Source organism: Chamaea fasciata, unplaced genomic scaffold (assembly GCF_029207755.1).
Source record: "Chamaea fasciata isolate MVZ Bird 193981 ecotype frontalis unplaced genomic scaffold, bChaFas1.0.hap1 SCAF_3, whole genome shotgun sequence".
NCBI classification, from domain to species: Eukaryota; Metazoa; Chordata; class Aves; order Passeriformes; family Sylviidae; genus Chamaea; species Chamaea fasciata.
The window spans coordinates 59,756,845-59,771,977 of record NW_027094088.1 but is presented as its reverse complement, the minus strand read 5'-3'; the positions used below and the strand labels follow the sequence as shown (position 1 = coordinate 59,771,977).

The window sequence follows — 15,133 nt, the reverse complement described above, 5'->3', positions numbered from 1 at the left end:
CACATGGCAGAAAGGATAACACTCAACAGCAGAAGAGAGCTCCAGCACACCAGAGGGAACACAAAACTTGTTACTCCAAACAACGCTCAGCCCTTCTGGATTTTGAAATGCATGCAGCAATTTATTTTTCCTACAATTCTGGAAAGAAATTAAAAGACCAATAATTGAAAACAGACTTGTTGGTATTCTAAACAGTCCCCAATAACTTTATTGCACTTCCACTACTGGAAACCATTGTTGTCAGAGGCCAGCCCAGTTGAATTGCCATGTGTCCCATTCTCCAGCCTTAAAAGACACGAAAAGGAGGTGGTTAGCTATCAAACACTGACACATCTGTGCACAGCTGACCACCTGAGGCTCTCTTTGGAGTCCACAGAGAAATAAGAATTTACGGAGTGCTATTCCTCTCTTCCCAATGTAGACAGCAAAACCACATTATATGAACTGCCTCCCCAGAAGTTTATATATAAATGCTATTTAACAAGGAATGTAACTAGCATTTTTGCTTAAAATACCATGCTCATGTTAATTTTCCTTTTCTACATTTACCTATCAGTCCCCTTTTCCTCTGAATTTTATTGACGGTCGATTTCTTAAATGCTTTCAATGTACTATTTTAAAAACTGTAATGATAGCTTTTTAGTTAGTATAGATAAACAACTTTAAAGTATTCAAGACCTCTCAGTAATCAATATTTTACATCTTACATCTATTATCTAGAACAGCAAGCAACAGTTATGGTCCCTTAATAGCCTGAGGGAGTTTTAAAAGAAAAGCCTACAAAAATTTTGCTATTTTGACCTGCTGGAGATCATTTTGAGGAAAAAAAAAGTAAGAATGCTTATTGATAATTTTTTTTTGCTGTTCATGTGCTTCTTAAAGGTATATTAATTAATTTCACTGCAAGTCTTGTGATAAGCAGCTATGCATGTATTGTAGGGTGTGTTTTAAGTTGTTACTGTTGTAACATACAAGTGCCTCAGACCAAGAAAAAAAAAAAGGTGTTTATAATCAAGAAGGAAGAACAGAATGTCTAACAGTAGGGCAAACAAAAAATACTAATTCATTCCCACACCCTCCTCCAAACTTAAAAATGCAGGTACACTTTTTGTGCAGTTTTTCCTGTCTCAACACAGGCAATGGAGAGGAGCTGGATCAGAAAGTGGACTAGCAATACTGCAAACTGCTAATTCCAGCTTCCTTGTTTACTTATTGCAGTTATTGCCAGATATGCTTTCTAGTAAGAATGGGGGAAAGATCAAAAGATAAAGGACAACCACTCTGAAATCTCTGCCCCATCACATAACTTTTGCTAGCACCAATTCTGCCATCCATCTGGCAAGTAATGACCATTTCCCAAAGAACAGAGTTATTAGTAGTTTTACTCAGCCTATGGCCCTTTTGCAGTTAAAGCCCTTTGAAAACCAAGCTTAAGAATCTCTGTTTAAAAACAGTTTTTAAAAGTTAAAGGCTGTAAAATTTTCTTCAGAACAAGCTGAATATCATTCCAGCTCCTTATCATATAGGGAGCCAGATGAAGCCATAGCATTACTCAGAACCCTGCCCAAGGACCACTGTTGGGGTATTCAGAGAGGTATCCTGATTAAAATTGAGGTCCTTTAGCTCCCGCTCTTCTCTTTGAGATGTGTTTTTTTCTTTAGTCCCTTCCCTTCAAAGAATGTCTGGCCTCAGGGGAAAACAAGAATAATTACCCCTTAAGCCTCAACATTTTTTTTATTCCCAGAATTACTTTGCTTTCTACAGTAATGGCATGTGAGATATGTATTTATATACATTTAAAGCTAACAGTCCCCACTGAGGCTCACAAGCTTTTACGGGATGCTACAAAAGTATCACATGGCAAAGCAATGATGTGAAGTGAAAAGGTGACCACTGTCCTCTGAGACCACAGACAGATATTCTGGATCACAAGTGAAAAAAATGTTGTTCAAACCTAAATCACCTCCTTCCACTGTTTTCTGTTATTTCCACCAATGACATCCCAAAGTTTGTTTTAAATGTTTTTTAAAATTAGACCTAGATTCCTTAAACCACTAGTATTACTGCATGTTGTAGTTTCATATCTAACACACAAACAATCATGATGCAAGAGCATCAGTCACATGTTAGTCCTCATACAGACAATTTTCTAAAGAGTTGGCTTCTTTGTTTTTAAAAATAGAAAAAAAAATCCCATTTAATTTTATCCCTGGGCAGAAATCAAATGACAGAAAGAAAATGTACCCAAGAAGCAACCAGGGATTTCATGTACAGGTCTGCATGATCTCATGGTAGCTTTGAGGTACAGCTATACCTGGATTAATCTTTAATTGACATAATGAAATAAGAATATGACTTGCCAGACACAGCCAAGTGTGTATGCTCTGAATAGAGCCAGCATATAAGAAATTGATATTGATTTCCTCTGAACTTAATTATTTTCTTGTGATTGATTATGTGGGAAAAGCCCACAATACTTACAAAGCCATTCCCATCTTCATCAAGAAATGGGTATGCCTGGAGCAGAGCATTGACCACAATGTTATATTGCTGACTGTTCGGATACCTGTGCAAACAAGATGGAGATGGAAAAGAAATATTTGGTTTTCTAGACAGTATTAAACACTGGAGCCTATACTGATCTACATTAAACTGTTTCTGACTATTTCTCAGGCAATCAATTGCCCTCCAAATAACAAAAAGCACAGCTTAAAGTATTGCATGAAATCATTCTGTTGGTTTCAGTAGGTTTCAGGCCCTTAGCCTCCTTTATTTAAACAAATATATTAGAGAATAACTTCACATCCATTTGAAAATTTACATCTGCAGACAACAGATAATGCCCCAAATCGATTTAATGGTGTTTACTTACAGTGATCCTTCTAGGTATTTTGTCATGTCTGCTTGTAAAAATTCAATAATCCTTATTCTCATACTGTGATCGGGGCATTTTTTTCCTGCTAATATGCACTTGACATCATAAGGGAAGTCTGGCAAAGCATAAGAACTTGTCCACTGCAACATCTTATGTCTTGCAAAAAATGATTTCAGGTTTTTTCTGTAAAAGCAAAGATTGTATCATCACCATCACATTTTTCTTCTATGGAAACGCAGGCAGGAGGGTAAGACAAATACACGGAAAAAACGCGACACGAGGGAAAGTTATTGCTATAGAAATTCAAGGCCTGCTGTCTTTGTTTCTGCATAAAAAATACCTACAAAAGCAGCAATCAATACACACAGACTTAAAAACTAGATGTCAAATGTGGAATGTTATAACCAGCAGACAGTAGGAGGTGGTTCCTAACTGAAAGCAGAAAGCAGAGCAGAAGTCAGGGGGGCTTGCTACTGTCGCAAAACACCTTTATCTGTCTTCATTTATAAAATGTTTCCTCTCTGGTAAGACAAACATCTTCACTGAATAAAATACTATGCCTGACATTAGTTAAGGCTGTCCTCCCACAGGGTAAGGCAAGGAAGGGGTGAAGGCAGTTATCATCAGCTCATGTCTGGAAAAAAAGCAGATACAGCCCAGAAGCTTCTGTCACAAGAACACCATGACCACTATTTACAGAAGTCACACCCCAGCTGGGGTGAGCTTGAGGCAGGTTATCACCACTGGCTGCCCAAACCCTAACTCTGAAAGAACACAGGGAAAAGTGGGTTACAACAAACAGTTATAGCCTCAATACCTTCTTGAGTAGGTTGGCCAATAATTTTCAACCTTTCTGACCTGGTTATGCTTCCACACCACCTTGGCATCTTTTAGCATGTCTTTTGGGCTATCAAAAACACTACAACCCTGATATAACTGCACCAACCCCAGCCCTACCATGAATGGCAATGCAGTACTGAGGGAAAAAAAAAAAAAGAAAAAAAAAAAAAAAAAAAAAAAAGAAAAAGAAAAAAAGTACTGTATTTTGCTCCTGACATCAGTAGAAGTACTCACAACACAACCATTTCCCCACGTAAAACAGGCACAAAATGGTCAGGGCTGCTGTCTTTCCAAGCTCACCAGATTTCATGGGACACAGATGGTTAACAGTAGATGCAAAGTGTAGTGAAATTCTGTTAGTACTTTGCAGTCTCAAAAGAAGGCTAAGTTGTGCAGGAAGTGACAGCATATCCACATGGACACATTCATGTCCTTTTTGGTGATAAATTAATATACAAATAGGAAAATAAAACCCAACTTAGATTCTGAAATCAATTGGAAGACCCTCCTATGCAAGCAAAGTGCAGGTGTTCAATGTAGCATCAGTGAGCAGATCTGCAGCCTTTAAGTTTGCATCTTGTACCTTCACCAACTTTACTGATGGAAGTGATGTAGCACACTGGCTGCAAGTTACTACATAATGTTTCCAACATCCTACCATTTAAAATAGCTCAAAAGTGGACAGAAGTTTAAAATTTACAGTACTTTTCATCTGAGTAGCACTGAAATTCCTTCTGTTGGTAATACCACTGAAACTGAAAAAACACTTCAAAAAGTGGCAGGGTTCATATCAGGTTCCATTTGGGCACACTGGACTATATTCAGTCACCTGAGAAAATAAAATTTTCTTGGAGTTGGGATGGCTAATAATCAGGGAATCATGGCAACTCTTCCATCCAGCAGTCACACTTGCCACAGCAACAAAAATACTCCAAATTTAATTTATCTTCATTTACCTTACCTAACACAAAATCACCTTGCTCTCCAAGGAGATCTAAAAATTCCTCTGGTCTCTACAGTGCATGAGATTAAATATTTTACTAGTTTTAGCTGGACTCATCACTGTTGGGAAGTCATGTTAAACATGTGCTGTAATATTTCACAATGAAATACAAGCTTGTTTGAAAAGAGACACAACTCCACATAAACTTTATCCTCAGAAATGCTCACATGCAACCTTGTTTAACTAAAAGAACGGCTCAGTTCAGCTGTAATGGTCTTCTCCACAATCAAGGAAGGTGTTGGCTCTATACATAAATCCCCGTGCATGTGCAGTTTTGAGATTTAGGTACAAATATATGTAGCCTGTTTCTAGCCACACCTTTTCTAGCTAACCTGAGACAGAAATTAGATCAAAATCTTGAAACTCCAATATTAATATTAATAATAATAATAATCAAAAATCTTAAAATCTCAAGTTACATCTTTTCTTTTCTCTCAGTTCTTGAGACTTTTGTTTCTACAGCTAAATCAATCCAATGGCTAGCTCAGGCAAAATTTCAGTGTCCCTCTTTTCCACTGTCACATGTCTGACTTACACCCATTCTTACTGGTACTAGGAATCCTGCAGCAAGTTACAAGGAGCTACAGTTACAAGGTTCTTGATTATTCTTTTAATTTAATTTTCTTATCATTTAAGTCCCCCAAATAGTTTCTCATGAGGTGAAACAAATACTAATTCAGATGAAGCAGGCTGGTCTCTTTATGCTTAGCTGCAGTAAGGAACTGCATCCTAAGAGGCACCTCCTCAGCAAGGAGACAATTACTCACAGAGCTTTCACCACTCAGCTTTTGTAGATTGCCACTTAAATGTGCTCAGTCACAGTCCCAGTCTCACACAGCTATTTCCTTCTTTGTCTCCATTATAGCCTTACTCTGCTCATGCACAGCATGTTTACTGAGACATGAAGCTGCAAAATAGCGTTATTTTGGGAGGAGACATTTGTCTACTTCAGATGGAAAAACACCTCACAACAAACCAACCAACCAAAAAAGCAAACACCAAAAACCCTCACAAAGAACCCCCAAGGATGCATCTATTTAAATTATATAACCCCTGGCATCCCTAATCCCAGAGAGTACCTTTTTTTAACTGCCAAAAAGACAAAGAGTTACACATTTGCAGTGTCATCCAGACCATTCAGTGACGGTTTGAGATTACGCTGGAGACAAGAGTGGGGAGTGAACACAGCATCATCTCTCCAAGTTCAGTGTCCCATGCAACATCACACAGACACAGAGCTACCTGAATTAGCTGTAACAAGTCAGTGAAAATATTCTTGGTATCAATACAGACAACTCAATCCAGATAGCTGTGTAAAGTGCAATAGAGACCTAGAAACAAGATCAAATACTAGACCATAATAAGATTTTGTTGTTTTTAAGCTTCTTGAGCCTGCTGGTAAGAAGGATCAGTTTCCTGCATCTATTTAGTCCATTTAAGGGGAAATGTGATTTGAAGACCAACTGAGCACACACATAATTGGGCTGTGTGCCACAAGCTTTTCTTACTGTCTGCTAAAGTCCATGAGCCAGGCCCATTGCTATACCTTATATCAGCTCAGATCCCATTTAGTCAGAGGACATGGCAGTTAAGAAGAAATTTGCTGACCTTGATGGGTTTTTCCCCTTTTTGGTATATCCATATAGGAGTCAGCACATGGGTGAAATCTCAATAGATTCCCATCAGTCACAAACGAAAGTCTAACCTTTCACATGTCTACATCACACACCAGCAAGAGACTCTGATCTGAAGGTTTGTAGTCTGGAAGAAAGTCCATGACAACAAATCCAAGGAAAAAAACACAGGAGAAAACAAGGAATTTGCGCATGTGAAAGAAAGGAAAAGGCTTCCGCTGTAAAATTGTTCCATTTCCCTAACACATGTATAATATGCTTTTAACTTTATGACTACATTTAAGGTTGCAAAGGCTATTTCCATCAAAAGGAAAAAATTATGACAGAAGATGAAATATCAATTAAAACTTTTCTTCCTCTCAATAGTCTGATAAAAACGGGCTATGTTTTTCTATTCGGAATTCTGATATCTGTGCCTGAAAGATCCTCATGCCATTCTCTTTTAGTGCTGCTTCATTGTCATTTCCAACTTTTGAGCACAAATACAAGGTTTCCCTGTTATTCCATAAAGCCTGGGATTTGCAGTCTACTTAGTGCTTGATGGTGTCTTCTATTTTTAAGTTCCCACTAAACATAAGGGCAGGTACCTTTTAGACTGAATAAGATATTACCCACAGCAGTGTTATCTTCAGCAGGGCTGAGATGTGAGAGCTGTGAGGTGTGCCAAAGCTGCCCATTTCCCAGAGCAGCTCCCACTTCAGCTTCCCCTGCAGTACCTTTTCTATAGAAATCATCACGTTCTGTAGAAGCACAAAGTTACAGACAAAATTAATCTGCTTCCAAAAAAGTTTGGGAGATGCAGCCTCAACCTTCTTCTAGAAGGAGCCCAGTTTTTTTGAGTTTGAGGAGCTACATCACATAAGGGAAGGCTTTGCACTTTCACCTCATGTGAGGGCAGCAGCTGTGGGCTACAGAGAGGGGAAGAAAAAATGCTCCTTAGGGAATCTGACTGACAAAATTGCCAGCTAAATCAGGTCATTTAAAAGAAACGGTGTTTATTTATGTTCAGCCCTGTAAGATATGTTATACTGTAGGCAAAGAATTTTATGGGTTTTTGAAATTTTTGTTGTGTTGCTGTTGTGACTTTGTTAGACCTTAATAAGGCAATGCAATTAGTGTCTTCTGCAAGTCATTTGCAAGACTTGCTCATTTCTGGTGTGGAAGAGAAAAGACACAGCAATTTATTTCTTTTTTCCTGCAAACTTCTGTGGAAGACTCACAGCACCGTGTCAATAAATTCAGCTTGGATGACCTGAAGGGCTCCAAAACCGTGAGTCCAGCTGTCTTGACTTTCAAAACATTGAGACAACAAGCACAGACAATAGCTATTATTGTGAATCTTCAAGGTCTTTTAGGTTAGTATCCTTAAGTATCCTGCTGCAATGACAGAGACATGAAATGCTGACTTAGAACAAAAAAAAAGTGGCAGAAAAGCATGCACCCACATAAATTAAATACCTAAATGTAAAGCATCTCCCCCAAGCCCTGAACAAATCAAACAAAAACTCACAGATAAGACACAGATAAGTTTCGTGAAGATGTAATAACAATTGAAGTGAAATTATCAGAAATCATAAAGATGAAAATTTTTTCTGGTATGTTATACCAAAGGTAAAATCAAACAAAGCATCTGACATCTGTTCTTCAGAACAAAATAGACAGGCAGTACTTCTACTATTGACCACTGTCAAAGACGTAGCATGGTTTTTCTGTTTTTCATGTCCTTATGAGCTAACTGAAAAAAGATAATCACATATGTCAGAAATAATTCTGATGAGATCAAGAATAAAGTCTTTGCTTAGAAACTAAGAAACTCTTAAGCTACACGTAAAAAGCACAGTCCTGCTGAGTTTTCACTGTAGGATTATAGCTACATTTGTGTGTATCTGTATGTATAGAAAAGTAGTATTTGCCCTCTTGTGTAAATGGAGCAAAATCATTTGAAGTAATTGACTAGGTGACAATTTTTCGGGCTAGTTGCTCTTTTTCTCTTTTCCTTTCAAAATTTTCTTTTTTTTTTTTAAAGCACAGAGGCATAAGTGTGTTTCTGATAAAACACATCAAATAGACCAACATTACTGATGTATAGGTTTTAGAGGAGGCAAAGGAAGGAGCTCTCTAAAGATCATTAGCAGAATGACATATCATAAGTAGAGACACCTCAGATGCAGCTACCCAGCAGTCAGGGCAGTTGCTGTAGCCTGACCAAAATAGATGTGGGACTGACCTAGTTAAAGATATTTCCTCCACTGAGGAAATGAATGACCCACACAGGCCATCATGGACATCCTGGAGATGGATGCCAAATTTGTAAAGGTAAATGTAGATCTTCCAGTTCATTGTTCTTCCTATCAGCTCAAATTCATGCAGGCACCAGCACCAATATTCTGTCAATACCTTTATTGGTATATGAACACTTAGCAGGCCCAGTTTTAGCTGAGCACTGACCACATCTTCCAAACTCACAGCAAATAGGGAAGTTCATACCTGTTGAGGCTCGCTGGAAGACCTGTTATCCTGCTTGTGCTCTGAGAAAACTACTCCAAGGCATTCAGACAGTAAATCTGTTACACAGCACTCAAGAGCTACAGAACATATTTTTATAGAAAAAATAAATGTACAAATAAACATGTACCAGGACATCACTCTTGAAGGAACACAGCTGGACCATCATAGTGGAAACAGTGGAAAAGAGATACATTAGGGATGTCATTTTGCTAAGCAAACATGTTGAGGAAAGGCAGACAGAACATGTAAACCAACCAATAAAAGGCTGGTTTTCCACAGCAGTATCAGGTATTTACAAATAATAAAAGCTTCTGTCTTAGCAACAAGATAAACCCCAGCCTGTCAGGAGCCATAAAACTGCTAGTAGTCTAGCACAGTAAAGCAGGAATATGGGAAATGCATTTATTGAATTGTCCTCTGTGTCTATCTTATTGTCTTCACAGACAGGCACGGCTTCAAGATTAATCTTGGGAGATTAACAAAAAGATAGGCTGTTTTAACTTCTGTCATTGCTAGCAAAGCATGATTCCACTGGAGTAGCCTCCAGACCTCATCTGGTTTTACATATGCCCAATCTCAATACAAGAAAAAAATTATACAATTGCTTCATCCACTTATTCTTTATTTTTTTGTTTAAAGACAATCTTCTTTGACATTTTGATAACATTTAGTAATATAGAAGAGTGTATTTAACACAGTTGTTAGGACTACCTACACAGGAAACACAAAGAAACTTGGAGCTAATTCACCAGCATTAATAATCCACAAAAGCATCCACTAATTCACTTCCAGCAGAATCATACAGTTATTGAAGCTGTAGCTCCACGAATCTTTCAGGAAAACAAAACCAAAGCCAAAAACAAACCACAAAACCCCAACACCACACACAAATTAAAACGAACAAACACAAAAACGAACAGAAAAACCCAAAACCAAACAAAAAAAAAATCCACAAATTTAAAGTTTTTCTTTTTCAGATTGTATGAAATGAATGAGGAGAGAGAGGTGATAAGTATAATCCTGGCCAAATACCAATAATTTAAACTGTACATTGTGCAATAGTTATTGTGATTCACTCTTTAAAACTCTTTATAAAGCCCAAGGCAGATTAATTAAAAATAAGCATCCTTTAGAAGCACAGGCTAAATATTGCAAGATCATATTAGTGATCTATTCCAAGGGTTGAAGTGATTTGGGTTTGCTCCTTTGATAACAATGCTGACAGGGTCTTTGGAGATTTGGGGATATTCTTTTAAAAAGAGAAGTACCAGAACTTTTAAAAGCATTTAATGATATCTGTGGGGGAGAATGGCAGCTGGAGAAGTTGTTGCAGGTGGAAATAAAGGCAGATAATGATAAGCAGTCAAAGCTTTGCAAACAAAAAAATAATTGCCTTGCAAGAGGAACAGGACTCTCTTTCAACACTGACTGCCCATCTCAAAGAAGAAAATCATGAGTATGAGTAAAAAAGAAAAAAGAGAAAAAAGAAAAAAAACCCCACCCATCACATTGTCTTGCCTCCAATTTCTAGGCAGGCTTATTTTGATAACCAAGGAAAATGAGTGTGCAAATGGAATCAGCATGTCTACCATTCCAAGTGCTATATTTAAAATGCCTCAAGCACACAATTTATTGAACAGCCATATTCCACTCTGTAACGAATAATTTGTCAGAGTGCTGTTGAAAACACATCTGTAAAATATGATTTTTAAAAATCAGACAAATAAAGACAAACCTGTATCTTGCTGTCTGCATGAGGTGACACAAAACAGTGAGCAAGGACTGAGGATGGAATCACACCATCAGGCCATTTCATTCAGTCAAATTCTCATAAATTTCTGTTCTTGTTTTTTTTTTCTAAATATACCTGGAAATACCTGAACCTGGCCTCCAGTAATTAAAATCACTTTTTGTAAAGTATAAATGAAGCAAGAAGTGTTAATGTAATTTTTAAAAGGTAAGGAAAATTCAATGAATATATTATAAACTCACTTTTGCTTTAGCACTCTATGATCAATTATTCCTTTTTCATTTTCAGCTGAACACAGATATTTCTTCTGCTCCACAGGACCAGAAGAATTTAACATCTGTCTGTCAGTAGCCCTGAAAGAAAAAAGAACAAAACTCACTCTCAGGTCTTGTGCAGCTTATAGAAAAGAGGAAGTTTAGGGTTCTAGGATACCAGTGGCAGAAACAGAAAAGGAGAAAAATTAACATATTGAATATGTCATGATTTTATATGCCCACGCCTCTTAATCAATCTCTCAGGTCAATTATCAAACTCTGACAAATTAAAAGGAAAAATGTAGAAAGTTCTGCCTGTTTATATTGCAATTACTACACAGTTACAATCCCAAAGAAATCAACCTTCTCAGAGTTGCAGGGTAACTTTCATCTTCATAACCTGGCATCTTCTAATTTCTGGGAAAAACAAACCATTACAACATGCAAGGGGTAGGCTGAAAGAGCTAATTACACAGCATTTCAATACATTTCTATTTAACTAGAATCTTGAAAAGTCTTTTTTTCTGGAGCTTAAGTCAAAAGCTTCAAGTCAGCTTTGCATTGCTCCAGCCACTCTAGAAGATCTCCAAATGCTTTCTGGTCTTACAGTCCGCTGTTCCTAGATATCCACTTTGCCATGAGCCAGTCCAAATAACTGCTTTCCATTTAACCTTTGTGTCCACTTCTCTCCTTCTTCATATTCCTGTTATTTCTTGTTTTGGTAGATGCGTTGGTGGAAGCCAACATCAGTAGGTTTACCGCTTCCTGGGGGAAAGGCAGAGCCAAGATAGGCAATGCTTTTATGCTGCCAAGAATTCATGGCAATCATAAAATGCCTTTTTTCCCTAAACTTCATCTCTTCAGAACATCTGAACTCTAAAGATGCTCCAGAAACTGTTCCAGCCTCAGCTGCACTCAACAACAAAAGGTTTTTATTGGAAATGACATTAAAGTTTGTCATATTTATAAGGGGAGTTCTCCCTTTCCATGAAACAATATATTTCGGCTATGCAGTTAAATAAAACAAACAAAAAAACCCTTATTATATTCTCTGTGTGGCTCTTAGAAACAACTGACTGTTAAAGTGGAAAGCATCTTAGTATTTACCTGGCAATGTCTATGTGTGAGCTCCTCGTACACACATGAGCACAGTTTCTACTTCTGCTGAACCAGTGAGAGACACAAAATGCTATTTTGGTGTCCTAGTCCAAACTGCTGGAGATGTAAGCCACATTTGGTGTCCTTTCACAAATCCATTAATTCCACACACAGTGTTCACCTATTGCACTCCAAATTCCATGTCCAGCCAAGGACTTTGTTTCTCTTTCTGCCAGGGAGGAGAGGTCAGCACAATTCACACACAGTCAGAGGATGAGCCAAGGACTACAGGATAAAGAGGTGGCAGCCAGGGGTGCATCAAAAAGCACTGGGGACAGCATTTATATGACAAATACAACAGGGAAATACTGCTGACAGCTCTTGGAACCTCCACAGTGACTTCAGCTCACCCAGAAAGAGACTGTGATGATGATGATTTCTTCCCTGCCCTGAGCAATGACCTCTCCACCCTGTCACTGGTCCTGGCAGGGTGAGCAAGTTCTGGGAACTGGCCTAACTGAGAAATAATTCTACAAAACAGAAAAGATGGTTGGTTTTCACCTGGGCTCAAGCACTGCATGCTAGAGGCTAGGAGCATGCAAACTCAGTTTTCACCCTTGTTCCCTGGCACCACAGGGGGACCACACACCCAGCTGTGGATGCTACTCACTGCAGACCTTATCATGGTTTCTCTACTCGCTGCAATTCAGCCTAACATTACTAAGCAATGGAGGAAATGTGAGTTCACATATATTGTGAACTACCAGAACCATGAATTTTACATTTATTCAAAACAGTGTCTTGTACACTTTAGTCACGAGTCCTTGAACTAGATCAAAAGAAATTATTTACAGGATTTTGTTCAAGATGTACTGAACAGACAAAAATAATTTTGAACTACATCACTAAGAAAAGCACTGCAGTGTTAGGAAAAGAGAGTCACAGCTATCTGCACATAAGGATACAACTTTCAGCTTCATAACAAAATACTCTTTTCACTATAGGTGCTTTTTCATAATTTTATACCCCAAAATGCACAGAATATATTGACTTTTTACTCATCTTAAAACACATGATTGAATGCATCTTCAACTTTCTTGGATTTTATTCTGTCGTTCTTGCTGACACAAAAAATATTTCAGGAACAGCAGCTTATTTACTCAACTTCCTTGTAAATAGAAGGATACCAGCACCTTATTTTCCAGGAAGGAGACAAGGAAAGATTTCAATGTAAATTATATTCATTAATATTGGATATTTTAAGCATTTAAATTTTTTTGGAGGCTGCAGAACTTCACAGCAAAACTTGCACTCATGCTACTGCAACTGCATGCTGTTTGTGGGACAGCATGGCTTGACCTGCAAGAGCTGAGAAGCACATGGGGAACAGTCAAATCTGAGACACAGTCTATCCAAACACCTCTGACAAAGCCAGGAGTGAAAGCTAAATATGCCACACTTTGGATGAAGCACAGGACCTATACATGGTAGTCTTCTTCACAGCAAATACCTCTACTCCTAAAGAAGGAGCTCCCTATAAATCAAATAGGCAGGCCCTTTGTGCAGAGAACTGAGACTGGCTGTGATTGTGTACTTAAGGCCTGTGATAAATCTCACATGCAGTGACTTGGTTTTCTTCCTGCAATCCCCTTTTCTCCAATGGTGCAGGAGCATTTACCTAAGGAGTTTCACAAATACTTCCTCAAGGACAAGAGGATATCTACATGGGCAGTTTGGTTCTGCTCGTGAGCTCAAGTTGTTTGGAAGTAACTCAGTTATCCCTGTTTATCATGCTTTTGTTTGGGCTGTTAATCACCTCAGAGTGCACAACCTCGACTCCTTTTAGATGAAGGCATGAAGGCAAAGGCTCTGCAGTTCTAATCCTCTAGGATTAATCCTACTATGACTAATGCAGCCTTAGTGCTAGAGTCCTTTCCTTTGAAAAAAATGCATTTTGCATCCATGGCTAGCAGTTCTCGACAGCCAGGACTCTTGAGTTTAAAAGGGACCACTTAGAGATCAGGATTTCTCTCCTCAGCTAAGACATTCGGAAAAACATAACCCTGCAAGACTCACAATAGATCAGAATGGAGGGAAAGAATGGGAGGACCAACAAACCCCTCACAAAAATACCCCCCAAAAAACCACCCCATAAACTCTGCCCCCTTCTCCCTCCCCTAAGAAACCCCAAACAAACAAAGAAAACCTGCTCAACCAAGAGCCAGAACACAATCATTGAGGACAACCTCCCTGGAATCTCTTTTCTAAAAATCTATCTAGTTTCACTATGAATTTCAATAATCCCACTGTGGGATTATTAAATGCTTACATCTGGACTGAATACAGAATTTCCTTTGATAAACTGACTTTCAATACACTTGTGACACAAATACTATCTCTGGCTACAACACTATTTTACTCCAAGACTTGCAAGCATTTGAAAGTGAGTTCTTCAAAAGCTTAATATCGTAAACAGAGAAAATCTTAGCTATAATGAAAGTTTGGCAGTCTTTCATCCAAACAAAAACTAGGTTCTAGAACTGGATATGAAGGAAGTTTAAATTAATTAATGGTGTGCTTCAGGAATTTTAATGCCCTGTTTAAAACCTCAAGGTAAGAATCTAATTTTACATTTCACACTTGTTACAGATACTCAAAATATAAAAAACCAAGTACAGCTGAAGAGCTAGTAAATGCCAGTCTTAAAATGCCATGAAAAGAACACAGCTATGCTCAGACTGATATTTGCTGTGCCATGAACAAACTCACCCACTGACTACTTCTGGACATTTTTGAGAAGCTGTTTCACAACAGTATGTAAGGGATTCCAGCCCACTCTTCCGTTGCTGGTATTTTTTAATCAGGTCCATTAGCACTGCCTGGTGCCCAATCTTCTTCACCAGCTGCTGCACCATACGATCATTAAGAGCCAGAAGAGCTGCTCCATTTACTTCTTCTTCTGCCGATTGAAAGGGATAAAAGAACTACTGTAAAATAGCTTTATAGTTACAGTTACATTCTATATGCCTAAAAACATGATGATGGAAGATGGGTCAAAGGGAAGGATGCTTTGTACTGCTGACAGTCATCTTCAGCTGCCACCATCCTATCCCAAGCAGTGCCAGGAGTCTTAATCACTGGCCAGATATCTTCCCCTGACAAAAAGCCAAA

General features: G+C 38.3%; 1 protein-coding gene across 5 annotated transcripts in view; it reads right to left on the bottom strand.

Annotated features, from left to right (window-relative positions):
* The window catches only part of SAMD3 (sterile alpha motif domain containing 3), a 40,532-nt gene that overhangs the window by 20,052 nt on the left and 5,347 nt on the right, over positions 1-15,133 (bottom strand). For 4 of the 5 annotated variants that reach the window (XM_066180484.1, XM_066180481.1, XM_066180482.1 and 1 more), the window contains exons 3-6: positions 14,732-14,921; positions 10,853-10,963; positions 2,873-3,058; positions 2,482-2,566 (exon numbers count right to left, since the gene is read on the bottom strand). In XM_066180484.1, the coding sequence (XP_066036581.1) occupies positions 2,482-2,566; positions 2,873-3,058; positions 10,853-10,963; positions 14,732-14,921 (572 nt within the window). Of the gene's footprint in view, positions 1-2,481; positions 2,567-2,872; positions 3,059-10,852; positions 10,964-14,731; positions 14,922-15,133 lie in introns of those variants that run through there. The other variant, XM_066180485.1, reaches the window with a different exon arrangement.